Source organism: Anas platyrhynchos, chromosome 4 (assembly GCF_047663525.1).
Source record: "Anas platyrhynchos isolate ZD024472 breed Pekin duck chromosome 4, IASCAAS_PekinDuck_T2T, whole genome shotgun sequence".
Classification (NCBI taxonomy): domain Eukaryota; kingdom Metazoa; phylum Chordata; class Aves; order Anseriformes; family Anatidae; genus Anas; species Anas platyrhynchos.
This window is the reverse complement of record NC_092590.1, coordinates 70,138,059-70,163,892: the sequence shown is the minus strand read 5'-3', so window position 1 is coordinate 70,163,892 and position 25,834 is coordinate 70,138,059. Positions and strand designations below refer to the sequence as shown.

Below are 25,834 nucleotides of genomic sequence, written 5' to 3'. Positions count from 1 at the left end.
CCTCCACAAGCAGCAGTCAGAGAGCTCTGGGTGCTGCAAAAAGTCAATGCCTATGTTGGAAGAAAGTGCTTTAGAAAGGACACCCAGAGGTCACTTATAAATCAAATCCCCTTTCCCCCGAATCTTTCTGGATGCCCATAAAAGAGATAGATATTTGTTTAGTCTGTGATTTTGTCATGGGTAGGGTAGCAGAGAACAGTATTTTTTCACTCTGTTTAAAGCTTTTTATCCCTGTGTATCTCAGAAATAGTTCAAAATATATATGGCTTTTTTTTTTTTTTTTTTTTTTTTTCCCCTCAGGAAGGCACTCACCCACATTCTATTAACAGAGATGATTTCATGTTGCTCCGTTTTATTGTTAAGGCCTGGCATTTCCTAGCGTGTGTCACCCCTCCCAGTCCCCTCATCTTTCCCTTTGTTTTCCTTCAGCATTTGAGCATGACTATTGACTTGGATGACAAATCCTGAGGAGGTGAAAAAGGACATTTTGTGTTGAGTTACCTGGGTAGTCTGTACACATGGCTTTAGTTCTTCAAAATAGAGTCTGGGATATGGACAGAGTATTTTTGTTGTTGGTTTTTTTTTTTTTTTTTTTTTTTTTTTTGGCGTCATGGTTTTGTGGCAGAGCTTGTCGGTACTTAGTTAATTACCTGGGACCTGATCCATGTAAAGGTGGACTCTCTCTGAATCTAAGTGGATTTCCTGGATGAGAGTTTTTGTCAGCTGAAAGGTGTCATCAAAGTAGTGTCATGTAGTGGTGCCCACATCTCGCAGGTTAGAGACCATGGGAGCTAACAGGTACAGGCTGCTTCAACCTTTTGAATTGCATTCTCCTTTATGCCCTCTCTCCATCTTCCCCCTGTTGTTGGGGCTGTGTTGTCTGGATCTATTCTGGAATAAGAAGTTTATATCCTCATAAAGTAGTCTTCTCCCTGTTAATTACTGTAAGCTAATCCTCTTTTAGCTGTATTGCAAGCAGATCCTGAACATGACATCAAAAACCTCATGGGCCCTTCTGGTTTTTCCACCTAGCAAAGAGAGGTGATCCAAAGAGAAATTTTACATGTTTTCCCTTAACCAGAACCTTATGCTATCTAATATATGCTGAAGCATTTGCCGTTTTATAGAGACCTAAAACGTCTGGTATGGTGTGTGCTAACTGAGTGGGAAGCCGTTGCTCAGCTTGCTCACCCTGGCGCTAAGCTCCTCGCTTGGATCCCAGGGATCAAGATCTTGCCCTGAAGTCTAGGGAAGAGACTTGCATCCGCCACCGCTGGCGTGTGTGTGTCTGCACAGCTCAGCTGCTAATCCAGCCAGAGGAGCAAGCAGAGTTCCGGTGAAGAGACACCCTGGAAGACATTTTTGTGCTCCTAAATTTGACTTCTTTTTAACATTCTGGTACTTGTTGCCATCAGGCTCCTGGCACACACCACGGGGCTTTTCCCTAAACCAGTTTGGAAGTCAGAGTAATTTGAAGAACTAATTTAATCTGGTTGCGAAAGATTTGAGGGTTGAATACAATTCAGATTTTATCTCGGAGTGATAGTTCATATAGTCCACAAAAAGAATACATACATGTCCTGTCATTTGTCCAGCCTTTTTTTTTTTTTGACCTTCACCTTGACCCTACCTGGCACAGGCTCATATGGTATCTTTCCTCATCTTTCAGACATGGCTACATAAAAGAACCATTCCATTTTATTGCTTTGCAATAGTTATGTTTTCTAATAGGTACTTCCTAGTAGGTATATGGTAAGTGTTAAATTTCATCAAAAAATCAATTTTTATATATATAGGAGATCAAATTTTGTCCTGAAGAGCTTCCAGTGGTGGTGAGCATGAACAGTGAAGAATGAAAACCAGCCCCCACCATATACCGAATTTTTAAAATGAGATCATCACAGTATTTAAAAAAATCTGGTCTTGCAACTTACACCTGTGGACAAATCTAGACAAGTTTCAGCTGAACAGTTTAGAATAAAAACTGCTTTGTCTAAATGTGGACTGTATGCAGTTTCTGACAGGTTTATATTAAGATTTCTAAGTATTCACAAACATGTTTTGAACACATTACTGTACATTCTTGCACAATAATTACAAGCTTTAGTTTCCAGCTGGCTTTGTTGAATTAAGTGGATTGAGTTCAGATACATAGCTGAATTTAAAGAAACGTTCTTATAATAAATGTTGGTCTGTGATCTAAAAAAGTAAAGTGATATCCTTGGAAAGTGCTGGGTAATTTTAGAGGAAGCCAAAGGGAATTTGGAATATCTCAGAATAAAAAAAGGTGGCTGGTATTTAGATGAGAAATTCTGTTCTTCCTATGGGTTCAAATTTTTTTTGGTATGTTTAAACATAACAATTACTAAGGCGGCCTTGCTTAGAGAAATTTTGAGATATTGATATTTGCAATTAACGTGCATTAGCCAAAGCATTCAAAATAAACAAACAGGCAAAGCCAGCTCATGGTGTGTAGGAGGCCCACTGCCTTAACAAGCTAAATGGCTTTAAGTAAAACTCCATCTCACTGTCCACAGAATGTAATTAAGTGGTCCTATCACTGTAATTTTTCACTGTAATCATCTTTTCTGCAAAATCACACCATTTTTCCAAAAGTAGTGGAAATATTCTTTTTCTATCATGAGAACCCTGCTAGTTTTACTTCTTACCTTTCACAAACATGGAGAATCGTACTTGGTGTTTTCATCTAGATTCATGGAACTTGCCAAAGTAAATGACTGTTCCTAAAATGTATATGTTTTTAAAGTAGTTTTTTATTTTTTTAAATTTATTTTCTGTCTTCTATGTAAAGTGATGCTACTACTTTATTTTCTTCATTCTTTGAGAAAAAAATTGATTTTTATTTATCAGCTTTATCAAGAAGCCTTTAGACAATGCTCTCAGACACAAGGTCTGATTTTTTGGGCTGTCCAACCTAGAAGTTGGACTCGATCCTTGTGGTCTCTTGCAATATGGGATATTCTGTGATTTTATGGTCTGTACAGCATGCAAATAAGAAATTAGAAGCAATTCTATTGATAGCTGCCTTAAGGTAATTTGCGATCAAAGGTGAGAAGTTTAGGGTAGGTAAACACACAAACTTCAAAATTTCATGAAAAGTCTAATTGTCCTTGAAAATTTGATGTAAAATGGTTCAGGAAGGTAAATTATAATTTCTAGATTGTGAAGATGAGTTAAGTTACAAGTTATGAATGCACAATATACTTGCTAAACGTCATGCAAAAGAGAAGTAGAAAAGACGTCTTACACCTCACAGAGTGCATTTTTGATAACAAATGTATTTTTGATATCCAAAACAGTGGTGTTAAGCAAGCAGGAGGCCTAGACGCACGTTTGATTATCTTATTATGCTTCATAGATTCACAAGCCTTTATCTCTGTGGAGTTTAACAAGAAGGGTCATCTTTTTTTTTTTTTTTTTTCTTGATGGATTTGTGTTTATCTGAACTAGCACTGGAGGAATGCTGTCAATAGAGATTAGTTTAGACTTTGAAAATTCCAGAATACTTTTATGAAAAACTAGATCAGATCCTCTGCTGATTATGGGAATGATGGTGCTGCAGCAGTTTATAGAAGGCAATGTTCTTCAGATAGCATCAACAGCAGGATGAAATGCTGCAGTGAAACACAAAAATAAAGAAAGAAGGGAGAAGAATTTATTCGTTTAAAGATTACTAAAGGGTTTTGTGGATTTTGAGGGGGAGAGGGAATGTTTGTTACCAAGGTTGACAAATTATGGATAGGCAGCTTTTCTCTTGAGCCGTGTTTATATGCCTGGTTTTTCTTCTGTGTGTTTTCTGTCTTGGAAATATTACAAATATATAGGGCATTCTTTCCTAGCTCTTTAAGCAGCCATACAAAACAGGAGAGTTAATTTTGAACTATTTAGGAATTTATTTAAGGCTCAATGATACTTCAAGTGATCGAAGAAAGATTCTCCAAGATTATTTCCAAGTTAAACTAATAATAAGTTTTAACAGCCATTGAAAATCAGTACAAGCTTCAATCTAAAAATCAGCTGTCCTTCCAGTCTTTCACTCAGCTGAGTGTTGAGGTGCCAGCTCTGGAGGACATGGTTGGGAAGCTTTCACCTTGCTGATTTTTAGAGAAATCTTAGCTGCCTTGAGGTAGTTTGCTTTCAAAGGTGAGATGGTTAGGGTTGATAAACACACAATCTTCAACATTTCACTAAGTCTGTCCTTGAAAAAGTGATGTTAAGATGCTATTAGAGATGGTGAGGAGTTCTACCTCAGTCCTAGCTTATTGAAAACACTCCTACACCTTTCTGGCTCTGTGGAAGTCAGAAACCATCAGCAGGGGAAGTTTTCAATCTTCTGACTGCTAAAACATCTGACTTTTAATTTTGATTCCACCTATCTCCATATAATGCAGCAAAATAAGGTCTATGAGGTGTTCTTTTCATTTTAAGTTCTTGTCGGTCACTTTTGAGCTATCTGCTTTCTCCCATACACCAACTGATGGACTCTATTCATCCAAAAAGGACGTTGAAATCATTGCTGCTACTCACAGCAGGAAGTACTTTGTCAGTAAATATTTGTGGGATCAAGTTCCAGGAGTGGTTTAAAGGACAGGGGAGATTTTCATGGTGGGGAGGAAACACCTGTGAGAAAATAACAGCTGGTATATTTAGGTTTTTGTCTCTCACATTATCTGTTATATTAACAATATGATGATAAAATTAACTAACACTTCAAATAAATCTGTGAAGCTCAGAGATTTCTAATACTTGTCATGAAACTAAAGTAACACTTATTTTTCTCTTTCTTATTGCAGTCAGCAACTGTCTCTGATGGAGGTAAGCTGAAGCATGTTTTTACTTTTATAACGAAAAAGAATCAATTTTTCCCCATTAAGCAATGTAGCATGTGGTAAATAAGGTGATATATTACAAGATGTGAATCCGAAGTGGTTCAGCACTTTGTGACTTCTTCAGGAGCTACACCAGTGGAAATGCTGCAGGATTATGTTCACATGCTTTCACTGATTTGATTTTTTTTTTTTTGTGTGTGTGGCATATATCTCCCTATATACACATTTTTATTATAACTAGGATTCTTCATTCATAATAATGAAAAGGCAGAGCTAGATGTCTTTCATGTAAATGGATGCTAGATAAAATCTCTTTCTGTGTTTTATTGTCCCTTACAAACACTGTTGGCTTTTGAAGAGAGATGCACTAGCTGCTAAATTGTAATCTGTTGAAGTCAAAAAGGTTAAGGTTGAAATTTCTTCATAGTGTGATGCCTTTTGAGAAGGGGGTAAGTAATTTGATAATTGTAAAATCCCAGCATAAAGCTGTTGCAGTCCTAGAGTACTTCTAAGTAAGCTCCTCTTTGCGTCACCTAAGCTTGTTTGTTTTGATTTTAAAACGGCTTTAATGCTTTAAAGGACTGTCCACTCTTTGTTAAACATTAGAAGAAGATGATTTCTCTGAATCTTTGAAGTTAATTGAAACAGTTTAAGTATGCTTCCTTAATGGAATAAAGAAATGTGTGTAGTTTAGAGTATAAAAGAGATGGTTTTTCTCACTTGACTTGCTTGGCGGGAGTTGGTTCAATTGATCCTCCAGAGAAATTCACTTACATACATATTGTTATGTTTGGTGTTCTTTCACAACACTAAAAAGACAATTTTCTTAGATATGAAGGAGACAAACTGTTCTAATTAGTGCTGTAAAGCTGAAGAAATGTTGTAAATGGTAAGGATAATTTTTTTATATTATGCAAATGTAAGTGCAAAAGTGGCAATACTCTTCACAAAATTCCATCATGTCTTAATTTCTGATTTCTTGCAATATTAAAATTACAGTTGAGAAATATTACTGTTTTAGTCCTTTGGGTAGAGCCATTTTCCAGTGGCTGGCTGACTCATTGTAAGGTGTTTTTCTTCTCCATTGCTGACAGTCTACTGCTCTAACAGTACTTCTGTCCCGATGAGAAGCTAGACTCTGTAATGTATTTGTCTGATCTGCAAAGTGGCAACAGAATGAAACAGAAAATAATTGTCTGTTCTGCTTTCTATGTCTAAAATAGAGCCGTTGTTTTTGTGGGAAAAATACGTATTTTTCCCTGGATGATACCTCTTTGATATAAACATCAGGGAAGACAAAGCACAGACTTCTGGTTGGATGTAGTTGGATTAAATTCCAGGTGCTGAGGGACAAAAAAGTTGATTGATCTTTTTTAGCTAAAAGTAGGATGCACTTGTGTCTTTTTTCCTCGAAGGTTCTCCTCCTATATTAGTGAAAATTGTTTTACTCCTGTTGCCTACCCAAACTTGGAGATCCCTGTGATATTACTCATCTGATAGTCATTTCAACCTTCCAGCTGAAAGTTTATTTTGAAGATCGGACTTATTTTCAGTTTTTCCAGTATGGCTACTTGCATTTCTTTCCAATTCCATAGGTAATTGTGTTTTCGCAGTTAATTCTATCCAGTTTTGTGAAGAATTGAAACCTGAGGGCCCTATAGGTTGCAGAGGGGAAAGAACAGATAGGAATGTATAAGTATTTTTCTGCCAAGTTGTATGACCTACGATTTTTTCAGCTAGTGCTGAAGATTTAACACGCACTCTCTTCATTCTTAATGGTACCCAGTGAAGAGGGGGCATAATTTATGTAAGATGCAGTAGTTGAGCTGTGATAAGTAATATTGAATAAATGCTTGAATACTAGAAAGAAATTTGGAAAAATAAGAACCAAAGAGAATATAGCCAGAAAAACAGAAATGAAGGAAAATCCTAATCCATTTCATTGAGTAAAAGCTCTGATTCACGTCTGAATTACATCTTCAGGCTTTCACTTTTATTGAAATTGTCACAGCACTGAAGTTTTCCAATCTTCTCCAATTTCACTAATTCATTAATAGATCCACAGATTTGCACATTTTAGAGAACATCTAAATTAGAGAGATTTGCACCCCTGTAGCTATTAGTATAGCAGTGTGTATTTCTCTTCCTAGACTAAGAGTGTTTGTACATGTGTATGGTATAAATATTGTTGTTAAGCTTCAGTCTGGGAAGGGAAATTGATGTTTGAAAAGTAATAATAATGTGTTTATATACATCCTTTCCATATAATAGGAGGCACAACTCTCTCTGCACATCTTTTTTCCAAAGTCAATTAAGCCTCATGTCGTATGGATTTTATTGCATCAGAGACAGGAACTGGAAAACATCTACCCCTTGTAAAAGTTTTACATGGTAACTCTGCTTAGGCAAGGCTATGATGTTGTCATTAGCTAAAACTGCATGCTTGGGCTTTGTGAAAGGGGTAAAAGATATGGATCCTTAAGTTAACGGTGTTTCCAGAGATACTACAGAGATGCCTGCTGCAACTCTAACTGTATCTGACCTGCTTAATGAATTGCAGACAATCAGAATGCAAACTGTAATACTGCTGCGAGATCACTGCTATAGATCAGTTACAGCACCTATGCTGTGGGAACAGTAGAAACCATTTTATGTTACTACAACCAAGGGTAATTAGCAGATTGCTCCTACTTCCCACCCTGGAAACTATACGTTCCTGCTACAGCAGGAGTAGGAGCGTGCTGACACAGCATGCCCCAGCCTGGCTGACGTTTTGAGCGTAGCGCAATCTAAATCATCTCAGGGATGATCATTAGTCCCCAGCTAATTTCTGGCTTTCACTATTGATACCTGCCTAGACGGCACTTTACAAAGGGCAAACCTTAAGGTCAAAGGGCATGTAATAAAAGTACACCGTCATTCATCTCCCAGACAGATGGTCCCAGGTGGTGAGGTATCTTAATAGCTCTATTAAGAATCTCTAACTCAATTCTTACCTGTTATTCCCTACAGAGATCAGTTCCGCGATGCTGAAGTCTATTATTTCCACATACCAAAGTACATCAGATACTATAGGCATGTCTTTTTCCTGAGATACCACTTTGCTGTTGCATCAGCTCACTTCTGGTTTTAGTGTTCATCATCCAGAATTTCCATAAGGAAAAGGTCCTAAAGAATCTTTCGAAAGGAATCTGATGTTTCAAATACATTTTTACATTATCTATTATTCTAAAAAGTAACTAAAGAAGGTAGCACAAGAAATCCATAATGATATCCAAAATAAAACAAACCACTACCGTTTACACTGTAAATACAGAGGCATTATTTCCTCCAGCAGGTATACGACTTATTTTTCAGTTCCGTTGGCAGTGCGTGCTGTAGCTGTGTTCCACTCTTACATAAATAATTCAAGCTCCTTTAGCAGCAGTGGCAAAAGGTCTTTTCTTTCAATTATTTATGGAGCATTTTTATAGTGCTTTGTGTTAAGTATACTATTGGCTTCCTCTGCTTGAAGCCATGAGGGTAAAGAATCGATTTGTTTAGAATGGTGTAAAAAGCTACCAGGAATTGCCGGAGGAGGACGCGTTAGCTTCCCTTATCCCAAAGTCACAGAGGAGCAATGTGCCGGGCAGTGAGGCCAGCCTTCACCCAATGGGTTCTGGGACGTTACAGCTGAACTTGGTATGGATTCAGAAGGATGGCTGTCAGTGAATGCCTTGAAGTATTTGATTAAGTGGCACCACAGTGGTTCATATCAGCTTTATCCAGGTAATGTATTTAGTGATTAAGTGGAATATCATAATTATATGAGTGTGTGCATTCAGATGATTACTAGGAGTATGTGGAGCTGCTCACAATAATAAAAAAGTATTAGTGGGTTAAGAAATATAGATGGATTTTACGAAAAAATGCTTACAAAAATATCCTTAATTGCATTCAGATTTTGCTTTATATGATTTAAAATGTATATTGCTTTATATGATTTAAATCAAAACTTTCAAAGCCATTTTATCCTGAATACTTTGAAGATTGTAGATGATTAAATGTGTGTATTTTCTTACATAACACTTTATTGTGTAAACACAAAGGGTGTAAAAGTTTGTGTGGATTTTAGGAAGTATTCTTTCACAGTTCTGTGTTTGAAGATGGTAATAAATGAACCAATGAGTTTGCACAGGCAGTGGTACTTCCTCGCTGGGTGCGGTGGTTCTTAGAACAGAAATAAATGTAGGGCCACTGGATTCCTGATGCTTCAGTAAGGAGCCTCCTTTTACAGGTAACGCAAGCTGGGTCAGTGTAGCTGCACAATAAGGAAAAAGGAAGGAAGGAAGGTATTTGGAAGCTTTGCACAGCCATGTGATTAAAATGTTTGAGGGTGAGGGGTCAGGGCTCTAGGTGTGAGGGCACAGAGCGATCGTTAGAGGAAATAGGTGACGGGGTTGGAAAGTGGCCCTATTCCTCCTTTGCAGGGTGGGCTGTGTGTAGCAAGGAATGCAAGTGGTGTGAGTCAGGAAACCTGACACGGCAGGCTTACAGGGGAAGCATTCCTCTGCAACCGGAGTGGAACAGGAGTTACAGCTAATACACTCTGCATTTAAGTGTGATTTGGATAAATTACGTCCTGGTGTGAGAGTTGGTGATATTTTTCCGTCTTTATTTCTGATTCTAGATTGCATACTGCTATACCATGCTGTAACTTAATTACAACCATTGATACAAGTACTTAACCAAGCCCTGTCCTGGGGAATAACCCTGTTCTGCCTCGTTTCCAGGTTAATGGTACTCCAACAGAAATATGTACCCCTTCGAAAAGCAAACTGACTGTGTTTCCTTTTTAAGGGAAAACAAAGCAGTGCCAGGGTTAACGGTACTTTCTGAAGAAAATCTGAGTTAGCTAAATAAAGTCCAACAGAACAGAAACAGTTTACTGAGAATGAGTAAGCCCTTAATGCCGCTCTAACGCTTTGGAGGACCTGTGCCAGTAGCTCTCAGAGCTGTTGAAAATGCAGTCTTATTTTGATTCATTTGTTTTCAGGGGACCTCCAGAGTCGGCAGCGTATCAGAGGAATGAGAAACCAGCATAGTTTATAGCAAATGTAACTCTGACAAGCTGGAGAGTGAGCAGCTGCTAGCAATTAGAGGTAGTTAGCAGTTACCGACTGGTGTAAACACCCGGACTGTAATTGCAATTTGGTCTTCCTCCCTACCATGGGGAAGCTGAACAGCCACCCTTGGGAGGAGGGAGAAGCTGCTCTTCCAAAGACTGCTGTGCCTACCATTTCCCAGTCCCTGGGAGTCCTACGGCACTGTGACTTGCCCTTTAGGGTTGAGCAGTTCCTGTGGCTACTCCCTAACCTCCTCCTGTCGCCCACCTAGGGTTAGGCAGCTTGGTATGTGGGATGAGTTTACCTTTTGGAGTCTGCCTCAACGGGCCTAGGAAATGTTCATCATTCGGGCCTAGGAAACTCATCGTTCGTCACCGGAGAACTCCGGGCATCGAACCCTCTTGTAGTGAGGCAGTAACATCTGAAACTGTTCCAGATATATCGAGAAGTGGGTGTCTATTTATATCCTGGACTGTAAAATAGAACGTATCCACTTGCAGAGTTAAAGCAAAATACTCCTGGTAATAAATTTAGCTGTAATTCTCTTCAGATTCACATTAGCTTCTTTCACAATAGTTTCACTGTGGTGACAGGTATTCTCTAATGAGGCTAACAGTTGACTTGGTTATGCTCTTTGATATGTCTTACAGGAGAAAGTGAATAAATATTTGTTACAAGGATATTTAGCATTATTTGCTGAGTCTTTTTCAATAGTTTTGATGAATATGACCATGAGGCAAATAAAAAATATTTTTATGCCTAATGTATTATTATGCTCCTTAAATATTATCCTTGTTGAAAATACTCATTTTAATTTGCCTCTAATCTAATTCTGTATCTTTTTTTTGCAACATTTTGCTTAAACAGTAGCTTTGCTTACTGAAAAGTGCAGTAGTTAGCTTTTAGATCTTAGTGAATATTGGTAAGCTACAGAATATGTACAAAAATGAAGTTTCAGAACTATTTTTTTCTTTAAATTTTCTTATCTTTATAACAATGTTTATAACTTTTTGGTGTGTTTGTAACCGTCTTTGAGTGGCCCTTTTTTCCAAGCTCATACTTCCCAGGATGAACAATAAAGTTTTGTGACACAGAATTTGGAAATGCAAAATCATTCCAAATATATAACAGAAAAGGAGACCTTGAGAGATTTTTGGGGACACCATTATTTTATTTGAGGAAAGTATTTTCTTACATCTGTTACTGCTAATTTTTCGAATAATTGAATGATTACCTGTTTTTATCCCTTCATCACAAATTCATTTGGTTTGGCATGTCTCAGGTCCAACCTCCTGCTCTAAACAGGGTCCATTTTGAGACAGGGTTGTTCAAGGCTTTATTCAGTTCACAATTAAACCTCAGACCTACTCTGTGAAGTGGGTAACTGTGAGTACTTCTGTATCGATTTTACATTTGTGTAAGCTGAGAGATGGAGAGAGTAGTGGTTTGTAAAAGGACATGCAACAAATAAATGACAAGTGTGTGAATAATTCCCTGCTGTTTCCTTAGAAGAGTCATTTCTTTCAGTTTTCCACTATGTGAGCAAGTGGTCGATTCTTCAATATTTTTTGTGTGTACTGTATTTACTGATATATAAAAAATAGGGTTTTGGTTTAATACTTCAAGTTACAACAGTCATGCTGCTGCACAAGGTTGTATTTTCCTAATTTTTCTATGGGTACTTGTTTATTTGTCTTTCAGAATACAAAAGCCATTTCTGTTCTTTTCAAGATTTAAAGTATCAGGTCGTTTCTCAACTTCATCCTGAAAGAGGGCACTGAGTGAGTGTAGGGTAACACTGAGTTTCTGAGTCAGTATTGCTTGCCTCCTGCCATCTTCAAGATCTGACCACAGCCTGCCACTGTTATTCTCGCTTATTCCATATACTATTATAGCTACCATTTTAGCAGTTAAATTGAAGCAACATCATACCATTATTATTATTTCTTCCTTTTGGTTATTTGTATGAGGTGGCTAATGAGTGTATGAGTGTGTCATCTCAACATTGCTTTGTGTATGAATCTAAGTAGTGATATGTAGTCTCCCATTTTGAATATTTTATTCCTATGCTGTTTGAAAACACTGGTAGTTTAATTCTCTCTTGGTTGTTTCATTAGGAAAATGTTTTATTCAGATATGCAAATTATTCTACTAAAGCAGGCTATTTAGGTATTACAGAATTTAGGTATTATAGAATTTTTCTAGTGATCACTTATGTCAAGAAGACCCCCAAATACCTCAGCAAGGACAGGATGAGAAGCAGCCTGTCTTAAAATTGTCCTGCTGGGAGCTGCGTCACGCAGACTAGGAGAACATTGAGGTCCCCAGATAGTTGCTGATTGCTGACTTGAGTTTAGAATGGAGTCTTGGATCTTTGTTTTTGTCAGATACCCCCAATCAAATTAAGATTTATGGATTGACCCATCTGCTTCCCAAGAATAAGGAGGACATTCTTTACTAGCTCATTTTCGTTGATAGTACTATTTTAAGTTGGTTTTTCTCCTTAACTTTTAGCATTTAGCAAGAATCTCTCATTCCATGAAACACTTCAGACAGCCTCTGACTGATAGTAGAATGATAGTAGAATTTCATACAATTTTCAATCTTCTGTCATCAAATAGTTTTTTCTTTTTTTTTCCACTTTCTGGTGAGCGGTAGATTTTTAAAGATCTATCATTCTTGGATAACCGTACAAAAGATTGCAGTCCATGTGGTGAGGAGTGTTAGCAGAATCCACTGCTTGCTCCTTTTGCTTCTGGTAGGGCATTGCTGCTAAGATGCTCATTTAATTTTCTTTGCAACAGAATAAAATTGAGAGATGGTTGTTATTATTATTTTCTATGTAGGTGCCCCTAATAAAAAATGCAGAGAGCTTTTGAAGTCTGCACTACTATGAGCTTGTGAAAGAGATGTGATAAATGAAGAAAACCGTGTGGCAGAGGAAAGAATAAAAGTGAATAATATTTTATTTTTTTTTTTTTTAAACAGAGCTGAATAGTACTGATTTGAAAGATTGCATCAGTGAGAACAGCCTCAGTAGCAATGCTAGTCTTCCCAGCGTACAGAGCTGCCGACGACTTCGAGACAGAAGAGTTGCAAGCTGGGCAGTTTCATTCGAGCGTCTTCTTCAGGATCCTCTTGGTGTTAAATATTTTTCGGTAAGGTTTGAGAAATAGTACGAGGCCTTTCAAGCTACCTGATGTCACTGCTGTAATATTTTTTTTTTTTTCCTTTTGTGATGCTATCCCTACATAGGACAAGAGATAGTTCATTGTTGCACAATGGTTATCTCAACATCTTTTAAGTTTAAACTGGTTCACAGCTTAATAAGAGTTCATAGTAATGTATTTTCATGAATTATCCTCCATTTTATCTGAATCTCAGAGGAGGGTATGTTTTTCTTTGCACCAGAACTTTTAGTAAGATTCCACATTTTGTATAACATCTCTGTTTATATTTTGTATCTCTTACCTTTTTACAAGAAAAAGGCAAGGTTTCAGTAGTTCTCTAAGAGTTAATGATTTACTCACATATTTGCCTACTGAAATGTTTGGAAGCTTTACTGAAATGTTGGAAACCATGCAGAAGATTTTTTTTTGATGATACAGTGGTTTATCTTCCTGAAAAAACCTTTTTTAGAAATATTTTTGAAGTAGTTAGGTATTTTAAGAGCAGTGGTTAAAGCTGCAGTTTTCAGGAACAGAGTTGAGTATTTGCAAAGCACAAATTAAACTTCTTCACGGGACATTTATGAAGTTATAAATAGTATCATCCTTATTTTACATATAAGGAAATTGAGGGGTATATGGTTTTGCATTGTTGCTCAGAAAGTCTGTTGTTGATTCTGTATATGTTGTACAAGGACTTTTTGTGCTGCCCAAATAATTTTCTCAAACAGAACATAAAGAAACTTCTGGTACAAGAGATGTAGATTTCTGGAATCTGCAGTAACTCCTTTACTTGATATGAAAGTACATTAAAATGATTAATAGTCAGACTTCCAGCTTAAATGGTGAGGGGACATGAAAAACAGATTAACAGTGAATGCCTGTTTGAGGAAACAGAAGAAGTAAAAGAAAAATAATACATCCTAGATATCGAGTTCCCCGTCTTTCCATTTTTCTTAGCAGTGTAGTTCAAGAGCCATCAGCATTTTTGCTTAGATATTGAGATTCTCCTCATACTGAAAGAAAAATTACAATTTTGATCGAATGTTAGAGTCCACCTAAAATGGATATAGTTCTACTGAAAGTTTAGTTGTCCTTTCTCATTACTTTTAAACCATCAGTAGGCTTACTTATGTATACATAAGAAATTGCTGCAGTCTTTTAGTACTATGAATGCTCAAAACTTTTATTAAGAAGTTTGAAAGTAACTGGTGTTTACTGAATTTTCAGATTAAATGTTAAAATTGCATTTCTAATTCTAATTTAGAATAGAATTCCTCATTCTAATTAAAAATTATTTTTATCAACTTTACAAAAATACATGTGTTAAAGATATACTCAATTTAAAGAAAGGGAGTGCTGAAATTTATTGTGTGCTACCATTTTCTTGAGGCCCAAGAGAGATCCAGGGCCATTGTTCAACTTTACCTGCTACCTGGATACTTTAATGCCATGAACTCTGGCGTAAAGTAGGATCATGGTAGCTGGATGAAATGCCTTTGCAAGTGACAAGTTAACATTCCTTCAAAGGGAAGTTCTAAAACCCCATGGACTCCGAAGGAAATCACCTACATGTATAACTAGCCAGATGGCGCAGATATCCACCAGGGTTCAAGAACCTTGGAGCATCAGCATGTAATTTACGATTTCATAGTAGCATCTGGGTCCATTTGGGATTCAGAATGCAGAGGCTTTCCTGAGGACAGCTTTGTCACACAGCAGAAATTACTCTTGAAGAAGAGATTTTGCATGTTTTGCAAATACTCACATTTTGCATAATAGTCTGTTGATGAGAGCAGTCATCCAGGAAGTGAGAGACCTGTTTGCAGTTCCCTCCTCAAGTGGTTCAAACCCACATCTCCAGCTTCCCAGCCATATTTTGACAGCTACTAGGCCATGTAATATTCCAAGTGGGGCTCCATTCAGTCTTCCTAATTGTTGTGCAGCCAGCTGTGCCAAAGTCATGTGGCCAAAAAGAAGGCAAAGAGGAGATTTCTGGAGATGTGAAGGCACAGAGTGGGGAAGTAGGCAGTTGGGTTCCAGTTCCTGCTCACTAATTTGATTCTCTTCTAATCTGTAATTACATGTAAGACAGCAATGTCCCCTGACTACTCTCGTTTCGTTTTTGTTTTTTTTTTTTTTAAACTTATTTTTTAATTTTCAGGTTAGGCATCTAAAAAACTTATAGTTTAAACTGAGAGGCTGCTAGTGTATTTAGGCTCTGTGTGTTGTAGTCTGTCTCAACTGTTTGTTTTTTTTTTACAGTTGGTCTCTCTGAAATCTGTGCAAGTCCTAAAAGGACAAATAAGGTTTAGTTTTAAGTATTTCTGTGAAGATTCCTCTGAGACTGCCTTGAATGTTAAGGAAACTTGAGTGATAGCAGTGTGATGTTTGAGTGAAGGTTGTGGCTTGTATGATAACCTAAATTCTTTTCACTTAAACACTGATAGGTAAAGCTCTAAAGCATAAACAAGCATTGTTCCAACTAAATGAGTCACTGGAGAGTTTTTAGAAGACCAAGTTTACTTTTTAGAGTGATTTTTTTTTTTTTAAATAATGGGTAAAATGCTTTCAAGAAATATGCTGAGACAAAATTGAACTACACAGATTTGAATCAGGGACAGTATGTCTTTGTACAATTTTCAAACTGAATGGAATCTTGGTCCTTATTTGGACCTTTGGATGCTGTAATATAAACGTGATTATTGTTTGTTTTACTGAGATATTTTATTTTCCTCTGAGAAAGTCTTTTCCATGGAGAATCCATCTGAACACATAAGCAGGCAGTGATGAAATACTCTTGTAGTGGGCATGTGATGCAGAAAATTGCTGTAATGAATACACAATTGGTTATGCACACTGCTTGATAAACATTTATTCTATTCTATTATTAGTACTGCAATTAAAGGCAGCTGGTTTATGGTATAATTTTTTAATGTACTTATACATTATTTAAATTTTTATTAGGTTTATTCACTCGTGTATATATACTACCTAATGTGAAATTTCATTCTTGTATGTGAAAATGATGTGATTGCAACTTGATGCATTAATTTCAACCGTATACATTTAAAAGAAACGAGAGAGGAAAAGCACTAGGTGTATATTGGACATGCATTAAAACTGGACTGAATTATTACTGTGAAAAACCACAAGTAACTTCTTTTCTTTATGATGTGCTTAATTATTTGCTTGTTTTCACCCTAGGAATTTCTGCGGAAGGAATTTAGTGAAGAAAATATTTTATTTTGGCAGGCGTGTGAATATTTTAACCATGTACCTGCACATGATAAAAAAGAGGTAAGTCAATATTGTGTTTCAGTATATGGTGTTGCTTGCTACAAACTGTTACTTCAAGATTATTGAAATTATTAGAACTATGTTTGGTCTACTGTGATTTCACTACACTAGGGTTAGAGCTTCAGTCTAATTTTCTCAGTTCCCTGAGAGCACTGTCCCAGGTTTAAGATGCTGGATGTAGTTAGGTTTCAGTGAAGTGCAGAGATAGTTCTGTAACTAAGAATAGTAAGAATAGCTAAGCTATTTTGGATGTTGAAAAACAGCTAGTCCAGTGTAAGAGAATGCAGAGCAAATTAATTTGACATGTCAAGGAGTTAAGTTCCTCAAGAGAGCAAAGTTAGCCTCTGTTGTGCTCTTTCAGCTAAACTGCCTCTATTTGCAAGATAATTTGTTTATAATGTGTATATAACTAACATATGTATATATGTAAACTAATATATCTGCTGCAGTAAGGGTATTAATATTTGTTCACAGATTATGAGAATGTGCATCTCATTCTTTTACCACAGTCTGACATTGGTCAGGCAATTTTAGTTACATTAATTCTGTGCAGGTTTGCAACAACTGCTGTCAACATCACAACTGCATCTAGTCAGGTTTACACTGCGGAAATGGATTCAGCTTCCTAGTACCCCTTTGCTCCTTTATGGACCATCAATTTTTTTCACGACTTTCTTCTGTCTTAGAACAATGTATTTTCTGAACACCCCATGTAAGGGCTCTGAGCTCAGTTTGGTGTGCTTTTTTCATTCCTTCTATAATGTGGGTGTTTCAAAGTAAACAAGGTAAAAATAGCACATGAATATTTTCTAACAGTAAATATTCAAATATATGTTTACATTTTTCTAACTTCTAGAAATTGAAGCTTAGAGAATTTATTTAAATAGTAACCATTATCTGAAAGGTTTAAAATATAAAATACCTCATCTCCCTCTTAAGATAGCATTTGACGTGGTTCACCTTTATTAATTTCATAGTTTAATTATTTAAAGTTTTATTTTGATGGTATCTTTTACCACTTAAGAAATATCTGATGAGTATTTACAATGTTAAAGGAAAAAAAAAAACACTGTTTCTTTCCTAAAGCTAACAAAAGCTGTTAAATGAAAACTGCTTATATGTATTTGGGAAATTTGGGAAATTGGAATGGCTCTATGTTTTTGGATTAAATACATCAGTATTAAAAATAGCTGTGTAAAGATGCATTTGCAAAGTTGCATATAAATTAACAGGATAGCATTGGTTTTCTACAGCTTTCTTACAGAGCTCGGGAGATCTTCACTAAGTTTTTGTGTAGCAAAGCTACAACTCCAGTTAATATTGATAGCCAGGCACAGCTGGCAGATGATATTCTCAATTCCCCACATCCAGATATGTTCAAGGAACAGCAACTTCAGGTAACTCTAGAAAACATAACATTGTTGTACGTTTGTCTGGTATCTTTTCCTTTGAAGTACTTTGAAATGTATAAAAGTATTTTTACATGCTGTGTACCTTACTACCTATAAAAACACAGAGAAGCCAAGATCACAAAGATTCAGTTAGTGGTACAGAAAAAGGTTGCATAAAGGACTGCTACTTGATTGTTCATGTGTACATTTGAGGATGTATTGAAAACTGCCATTAACTAAATAATCTGAAAAATATCATTGAAATTGCAAGTAGGTAGTAACTTGTGAGGAATTACCATTGCATATGGTGTTTGCATATGGTTGCTTATTCTTTCCTTTAGTGGACAATTCTGTACACAAATAGTATCTAATTTTGGTAAAGTGGCTTGTAAAATACGCCTGTCGTATTGAAGGACTCCTTCCCTTATGCTTTAATAGAACTGTCAAACAAAGAGCTTATTGAAACTGTTCGTGTCTGAAGACCTCTGAAGCAGATGCATTTTAAGTAATTTTGATGTTCCCAACAGAACAGTTCTGTAACAACAAGATATATCTTACATTTTCTGTAGAATTTAAGTTTCTCCTTTTTTTGTCCAAGTAAACTCTTCTGTAACTCCCACCTTAACAATTTAGTAGTAGAAATAATTTTGAGATCATATTTTTTAGGAACCAAAGATATAGATTTAATTGCATAAACGAACCAATTCACAATCATATCCTAAGTGCAGCCTCAGATTACATGCTTGTGGGTGCACAAACAGATAGATGTATTAATTTTGTCCATCTGCCAAGTAGGGAGAGAAGGGTAGGCCTGACTGCTGGTCTGGCAGCTTCTAGCATATAATGCAGCATACAACTGCCCCATGTGCACCTCCCGAAGTCTGAGGCTTCTGTGGGAATTGCCAGCCATGATCTTCTCAGACATTTTCATGCACTCCTAATCTTGGCTTTCCATGTCGGAATTCTTCTTCACCTTCTTGTTGGAGCAGATGGTGTTCTCTTTAGTGTGGTGTCTGCGCTGATGCAGGTTTTCTTCCTCCTATGAAGATGTAATGACAGTTTCTTCTGTCTCATTGAGCAGCCTTGCAGCTAGGTGTGTTAACTGAGCTACTAATGTGCTGTTGTCTGGTTGAGGCAGGTGCTGGGTAAGGAACTGCCTTGATGGCCCTTTGTATCTTGATTTCGCTAAGTGAGAAAACAGTGGGTCGGTTTTGTGGTCCTAGCGGGTGGTGTGACCTTGGGAACAGGGAACTGCAGGTGAGTTTGGTTTGTGCAACACATACACAGACTTTCCAAGTTCAGCTCACTGTAACAACACCACGTGAACAGTGAGAAGGCTCATTTGTGCTGTCACGAGGCTTTTTTGAATTTCAGCCCTGAGTGCAAAGTGTAAAGGTGTTGATTTGTGGTGGTTGGATAAGCTTTGTTTGATGATCTGGAATACGGACTGCTAGTGGTAAGGCTGCAATGGAGTTCTGCAAGTGTGTGTAGAAGAATGCTTTGGAAAGTGTTTTCTGTTGGGAATGCTCTTAAAGTTGCCTTCTGTCCATAACCTTACTAAAATATTCCCAAATGTGATGATGGAGGTGGTATAATATAACAGTGTGAATGCAACCAAAAGGTCTAGTTAGTATTTCACTGTTCATACAATAGAATAAGAACAAAGACTTTGAGTGATTCTGGATGCATCAGTGTAGATCATTTAAAGATACTAAAATCATACTTTTCATCCTTTAACTGTATTAAATGCAAGCTTTTAGCATTAGATGCACTGCAAAACGGTCTTTTATAAATATATATATATATATATATATATATATATATATAAATGTATCTGTAGGTGTGCAGACTGTACTTTCATTTTTCCCTAATAAACTTGCATCATCAGTGCATCTATGACTCCATGAGACTGAGGCATTTTTAATTCTTGTAATTGGCTCTCTATATTTTATACTGTTTTGGTAATACACAACAGTAATATTCTTTGAGTTCAACAGAAGTAGCTAAATGTTTTACAGCTGTGCATGTTGCATATACCAAGTAAGTTGCTGGGCCTTTGCCTGAAGAGTGTGTGTTGCCTTTTTGAATTTTACCAGTATAATTGTGGTCAGAGAAGGATTGTATTTTTCATGGGAAATTCTCTATTGTGAGCAGTTTTTCTAATGGGGAGGGTCACTGACACTCAGTCATCTCTGACACCACATTGAGGGCTCACTAGACTTTGTGCTGGGCTGTTTCAGCTCACTAAACTGGTAAAATAAACCCTACAAAAGTATTTTTTCAATAGGAAAACCATTAATTAGAGGATGCAACAGAAACAACAGGAAACACCTAAGAGGGAATAGAAATATAGCTGGAGGCAAGAATGTGGATGTCAGCATTCAGTTTGGGTTAGGTTTTTGTGACACTTCAGCATCAAGTTTTCTCTGCATTATCTTGCTGTTTACCAGAAAAACTTTGGGCTAGTGCTTGTTGAGAAGATTGTCTCTCTGTTTAAAAAATGCTTCCTTCCTGCAGTTGGGCCCCTGTGGCTTTGTGATGGGCTTCTCCATAGACTCCTAGCAATGCCGTAGCCAGTTGGGTGGTGTGTGCCATTCTTCTGTTGTAGGGAATTAGTCATGTCCCAAGAAGAGGCATTCATTCTGTTTTTTCAAATCATGTGCAGTTAGTTTAATCATGAGAGAAGATATAAAGTTAAAAGTATGAATTCACTTAAAGCTATAGGTTTGCAAAAATGGAACAATACATTTGATGTTCTTTTTAGCAACTAAGACAAAACTTTTCTTCCTTTACTTGCATGAATTTACTTTGGCTAAACTAGTCTTGGACTTTTGCTCCAGGCATGGTATAGAGTTGCTTCCTTCTTCTTATGTTGTTCTTCTTCCTTCTTATGTTGTTAAAGATGTACGTTGGTCTCACTCAGAGCAGCCATCCTATATAATCTTTTATTTTTCAAGGTCTTGATTTATATTACTTTGATTATTGGATCCTCCAAAATCAACGATCCTTTGTTTCTTATTATTGAGCACATGAACACTATTATAGTGCTGTATAGGGCTCTTTGCTCCTTCCTGTGTCAGTAGTTAACTTTGTATATCTTGTATTATTATATACTGTTGCATACTGTGATTATATCATATTCCTTGAGTTTTAGACCATAAACGTCCTTCTTGTTCACAGATACCTTAAAAATATACTTGTATAATTTGTAATAATTCCTTAAAAATGTTTCAAATGGCTAGCTTGCTATGTGCTTTACATAGAATGTGCAGACATAAATACTACAGTAAAAGATGGATACGAGGGTGGTGTTGTCAAGACTCAACTTATGAACTTTGCACTATGTGGAAATCATAATATTTCTCTGAACCTGTGCTAAAGGAAGAGATCAAATTCTGTTTCCTTCTAAATTGGTATAATATATTTAACCAGATCTAAACAAAATCATGCCTATTGCTGTTTACTAAATTTTGTGGAAGTTGGCTGTTGTGAAATAGCTTCTTTTTTTTTTTTTTTTAATGTGTTATTTAAGCTTGTGTAATCATTCTCTGTTGCATTTTAATTTCAGATTTTTAACTTGATGAAGTTTGATAGCTATACTCGCTTTCTCAAATCCCCCCTTTACCAAGAATGCATCCTAGCTGAAGTAGAAGGTCGTACTCTTCCAGATCCACAACGTGTTCCCAGCAGTCCCACTTCTAAACACAGTATCAGTTCAGAGAAGTCCAATATCTCAACACCGAAAAAGGTTACTTCTGATTTCATTGTTGTTATCTGAAAAATATGGTCTTAGAAACTGTATTTCAAGTTCTTTAGAAGGGCAAAGATAATATATGAAAAACAATTAGAATGCCAGCATCACTAGACAAATACTAAAATTACAAAATATTTACATTCTCAGAAAAATGCATTGTTTTAATCCACACCTCTAAATCAGAATTTTAGCTGTTGTTTTCCTAAGTATAATTTTAAATCCATATTGTAATTTAAATATGTGTAAAAATAAAAAATTGGGGATTATTTTCATATATCAGTTCAGAATTTTATTTTGATTGAATATTGGATTTGAGATGTGATATTTTAATCTTTGTTGAGAGCTGAGATATCAGAAATTATTTGAGAAATCGACACAATCTAACTCAGTTTTGAAAGGGGTACTCTTTAAATGTCTTATGCCATACTGAACTAAGATCATTCTGTGTAAAGCAGATACAGTTGCTTAAAAATTGGACCCGTAGTCTTACTGAACTCCTAACATTATTTAAAGTTTATTTTTTCTTCATCTGGATAATACCACCATGGTATTACATAACTGCACGGGTAAATTATAACTTTGCATTTGTCATGTCAATCACTATGCATTAGCCCATCTGCTTTCATGTATTTTTATGACTAGGAAACTTTAAAAGTAGCATTTTAAAGAATAGCCTAATAATCTAACAAGAATAGTGTGTTAAAAGCAAGGTTAGTTTATTAGCATGCATTCCTAAAGTTTGTATTCTTCAGTGTTAATAAATACTTGTATTTATTTATAAGGGTGAAACAGTACATTTCCATTGTTCATGTTCAAGCCCAGCCTAGAAAAAATATCAGAAATATCTAAATGGAAATTCTGTGTTGTAAAATTAAGGCTAAAGGCTTTTCCACAGTAACTAGTAAGCTGTGAAGAGCTCTTTCATGTTTACAGGAGCTCTACGTGGCTTGTTTTCAGCTACTGTATTATCGTCCCTACTTGGTAGAACATCTCCATCACATGTTTCTTTTGGTTTCCACAGTTGTTCTCTTTTTTTTTTTTTTTTTTTTTTTTTCCTGCTGGGAGGGGTGCTGACTCTATAGTTATTGATAGGGTAAAGATGACTACTAACCTGACCATCACACTCATTTAGGAAGAAGTGTGTGAGGTTTGTTTTATAAGTAATATGCTTACAACTGTGTTCCAACCAATGATTTAATTGTGTTTTGGTGATAGTTAAGTGGTAAATCAAAGTCAGGAAGATCCTTAAATGAAGAGTCAGGAGAGGAGGACACTGAGAAGAAAAAAAGGGGGACGTTTTTCTCATGGTCAAGAAGTAAGAGTTTGGGAAAATCGCAGAAGAGAAAGGAAAATGGTGATTATCAACATGGTGAGTGTTCACATTCCACATTGTTGCTCACCTGTTTCATCAGTAGATATGACTAATCACATCATATTGAGTTTGCTTCTAAGTACATATCTAGGTGTGACAGAGGGAAAAGAAACTGTCAAATCAGAAGGGCATAGTGTCACTCGGAGCTGTATTGAAACAGGTGTAAAAATAGAAGTATGAAAATGTTTAAACTTGATTGTATTGACTTCCAAGAGACTTTTTTTTTTCCCTGCTTTACAGTATACTCCATGTTTCTTTGTGCTGGCAATTGCTTTTTAAAGCAGAACACTGCTATATTTATAGTAAGATAATTTCAGTCCTTTACAGAGAAGTTCAGGAGCTATACATGCAAATAGTGTCGTAGCTACAGCTATTTAAAAAACCCTCCATCAACATGGTCCTACCAATCTTTCTTTTATTAATACCACACAGGTACAATCACTTCTGAACACACTCACTATTTCTGTGTCCTATTATTCAGGAAAGGACTTTTCCTGTTTAGTCCTTTCCTGATTAAAATGAAGGAAGAGTCAGAGTTGTGAAAGCCCTCATAATTTGCTGCTTTGTTGCTTAACTTTGTTGTTTTCAAGAGTTTAAGGAAGACTTTCATTATGAATGCACCAGTACATGGTCTCTAGAGAAAGAGATGAAAGTGTCGGATTAACTCATTCTATTGAGTTAAAATAATAGAAAAATGTCATCAAAGCACCAAATTTAGACTGTGTGGTTGTGTTTTCTTCTTGTCTATTTTCTAGTAAAGCCACACTCCCATGAGATGTCCGTGGTCAAATTAATAGTTTGTGTTTTTATATATGAGAATATCAGAGACATTTACTAGGATTATAGACTTAAGCTTCTGAAAATAACTAGTGATTGTGTAAGATCATAGTTTTCCAACATCTCTCCCTTAAAATATCTGAAGAGGTAAGCTGATTTTTAAATTAAAACAAAACAACAAAACACACAACAACAAAACTTTAGGATTATATATATATATCTATATTTAAAAACATCATAAAACCAAATTGGGTTGTTCAAGAGTTGCATAACTTGACCAAATATTGCTTCAATTTTCAGTGCTTCAGTGCATAGGATGAATATTTGGAGTTTTCCTTTAATGAAAAAATGATTTCTCTAACCAGAGGAGCTAATGTTTTGCAATAACTTTCTGTATTATAAGAAATTATAAAAAAAAAAAACAACCATTTTACTGATCATTTATTCTTTCCATAAACAGATTCTATTCAGTCCAATGGGTTATCGTACAGGAGGGAATCACAAGGCTCCATGTCATCAACTGCTAGTCTTGACTTGGTAATGGTTTGCTCTTAATAATGAAGTGGGGAAGCAGTGAAAACAGTGAATTACTATTTTTTTTATGAAGTCTGAAGTAATTTGTTTGAAGTAATGCTATGGGAAAACATCTTTAAGTGATACATTTAGAGGACGAGATGTAGTATTAAGCAATTTTAGAATGATAGACCTGGAATAGAGATTGTGTTCATATGTTTCTAATTTTGTCCTTTTATCAGAAAGATATCCTCTGTATCCTGTTTATTGTCTGTCTGAACTTCAGACACCAGTAAACTTCTAGAAGAAAAGTTTACCTTTCAAGGGGAGCTACCGTAGCTCTTTATAAACAGCTTTTTCCATCTACCAGACGTTTGAGGTCTTTTTATGAACAGCTACATGTTAAAGCTTTCTCTTTGCCTGACCCATATTCGTGTTAGGCTGATTTCTGTAGTACCAGAATTCCTCCCTGTTTCTTTTAAAGTTGTGAATTGTCCGTCTAGTCGTCATGACTTAATTTTGCTCCTAAAATTAGAGAGAAGAGAGAGAAGGAATTACAAACCTCACAATTTTGTGCTCATATGTGCGGAAATAATCAGGGAAGATGCTGTGATTTCTAACAATCGTGTTCTATGTTCGCAGTCTGAAATTAATGAAATGCAAAATTAATAATAGAACATAATTTATTTTACTATTTTCATTTATTTTACCTACATTGAAATGAAAGACTATGGTATTTTCCCATTGGGCATTGACTTTTCTTTCTTTTTCTTGTCAAGTCTGAAACCTCTAGATTACCTGCATTTGTACCAGATAAAGAGAAATCCCCCAAATACTGCTGTGTAAACCTTCCAGATGGTTCTTCCAGCAAAATGGCTGTTAAATCTGGATTCTCTATCAAAGAGGTGCTATCTGGGCTCTGTGAGAAACATGGCATTAACATAGCTGCAGTGGACCTTTTTTTAGTTGGAGGTGATAAGGTAGTGCATATCTTTCTTTTTCCTTTTCTTTCCTTTTTTTTTTTTTTTTTTTTTTTAAAGAGTTTTCATAGTCATTTTACCAGTAAGAAATTATGTTCCCAATAGTAGCATATCTTCTGGTTCTACCATTGGTCTACATTTGCAATTCTAGTTAAAGAACAATTTTGATGAAACTAGAATTGAAGTTTATGACAAGAATTTAGAACATGGGGAAATGGCCTCCAGTTGAGCCCGGGGAGGTTTGGGTTGATTATTAGGAAAAATGTAGATGGTTCTTCATTAAAACAAACAAAAAACATAATGACATTCAGTTGTTCAAAGCTGAAACAAGATAAATCCTTACAACAATTAAGGTACATATTTTAATATTGAGGAAAATTTCCAAGGCAGCAGCTTACCTTGGTGTGGGGATGATAACACTTACTCCAACAGATGTCTGCAGTTCCAAGAGCAGCTGTGGATGTAGAACATTTATTTTTTTAAAAAATTTGTCATTATGATCAATTTAGATGTTTACGATAGCAAATATTAATGCATGTACCTATAGTTATGTGCCTATTCTTTTAAATCTTTCAATGACTGCTATTTTTTTTTTTATGGTTTTTAATGTGTCATTCATTCTATG

The 25,834-nt window shown here is 36.1% G+C and overlaps 1 protein-coding gene across 8 annotated transcripts in view; it reads left to right on the top strand.

The window, feature by feature from the left end:
- RGS12 (regulator of G protein signaling 12) overlaps positions 1–25,834 on the top strand; it is an 84,883-nt gene that overhangs the window by 38,983 nt on the left and 20,066 nt on the right. For all 8 annotated transcript variants that reach the window (XM_038178391.2, XM_038178392.2, XM_038178397.2 and 5 more), the window contains 8 exons: positions 4,815–4,836; positions 12,944–13,113; positions 16,330–16,422; positions 17,676–17,819; positions 21,382–21,561; positions 22,783–22,936; positions 24,177–24,253; positions 25,009–25,209. In XM_038178391.2, the coding sequence (XP_038034319.2) occupies positions 4,815–4,836; positions 12,944–13,113; positions 16,330–16,422; positions 17,676–17,819; positions 21,382–21,561; positions 22,783–22,936; positions 24,177–24,253; positions 25,009–25,209 (1,041 nt within the window). The remainder of the gene's footprint in view (positions 1–4,814; positions 4,837–12,943; positions 13,114–16,329; positions 16,423–17,675; positions 17,820–21,381; positions 21,562–22,782; positions 22,937–24,176; positions 24,254–25,008; positions 25,210–25,834) is intronic.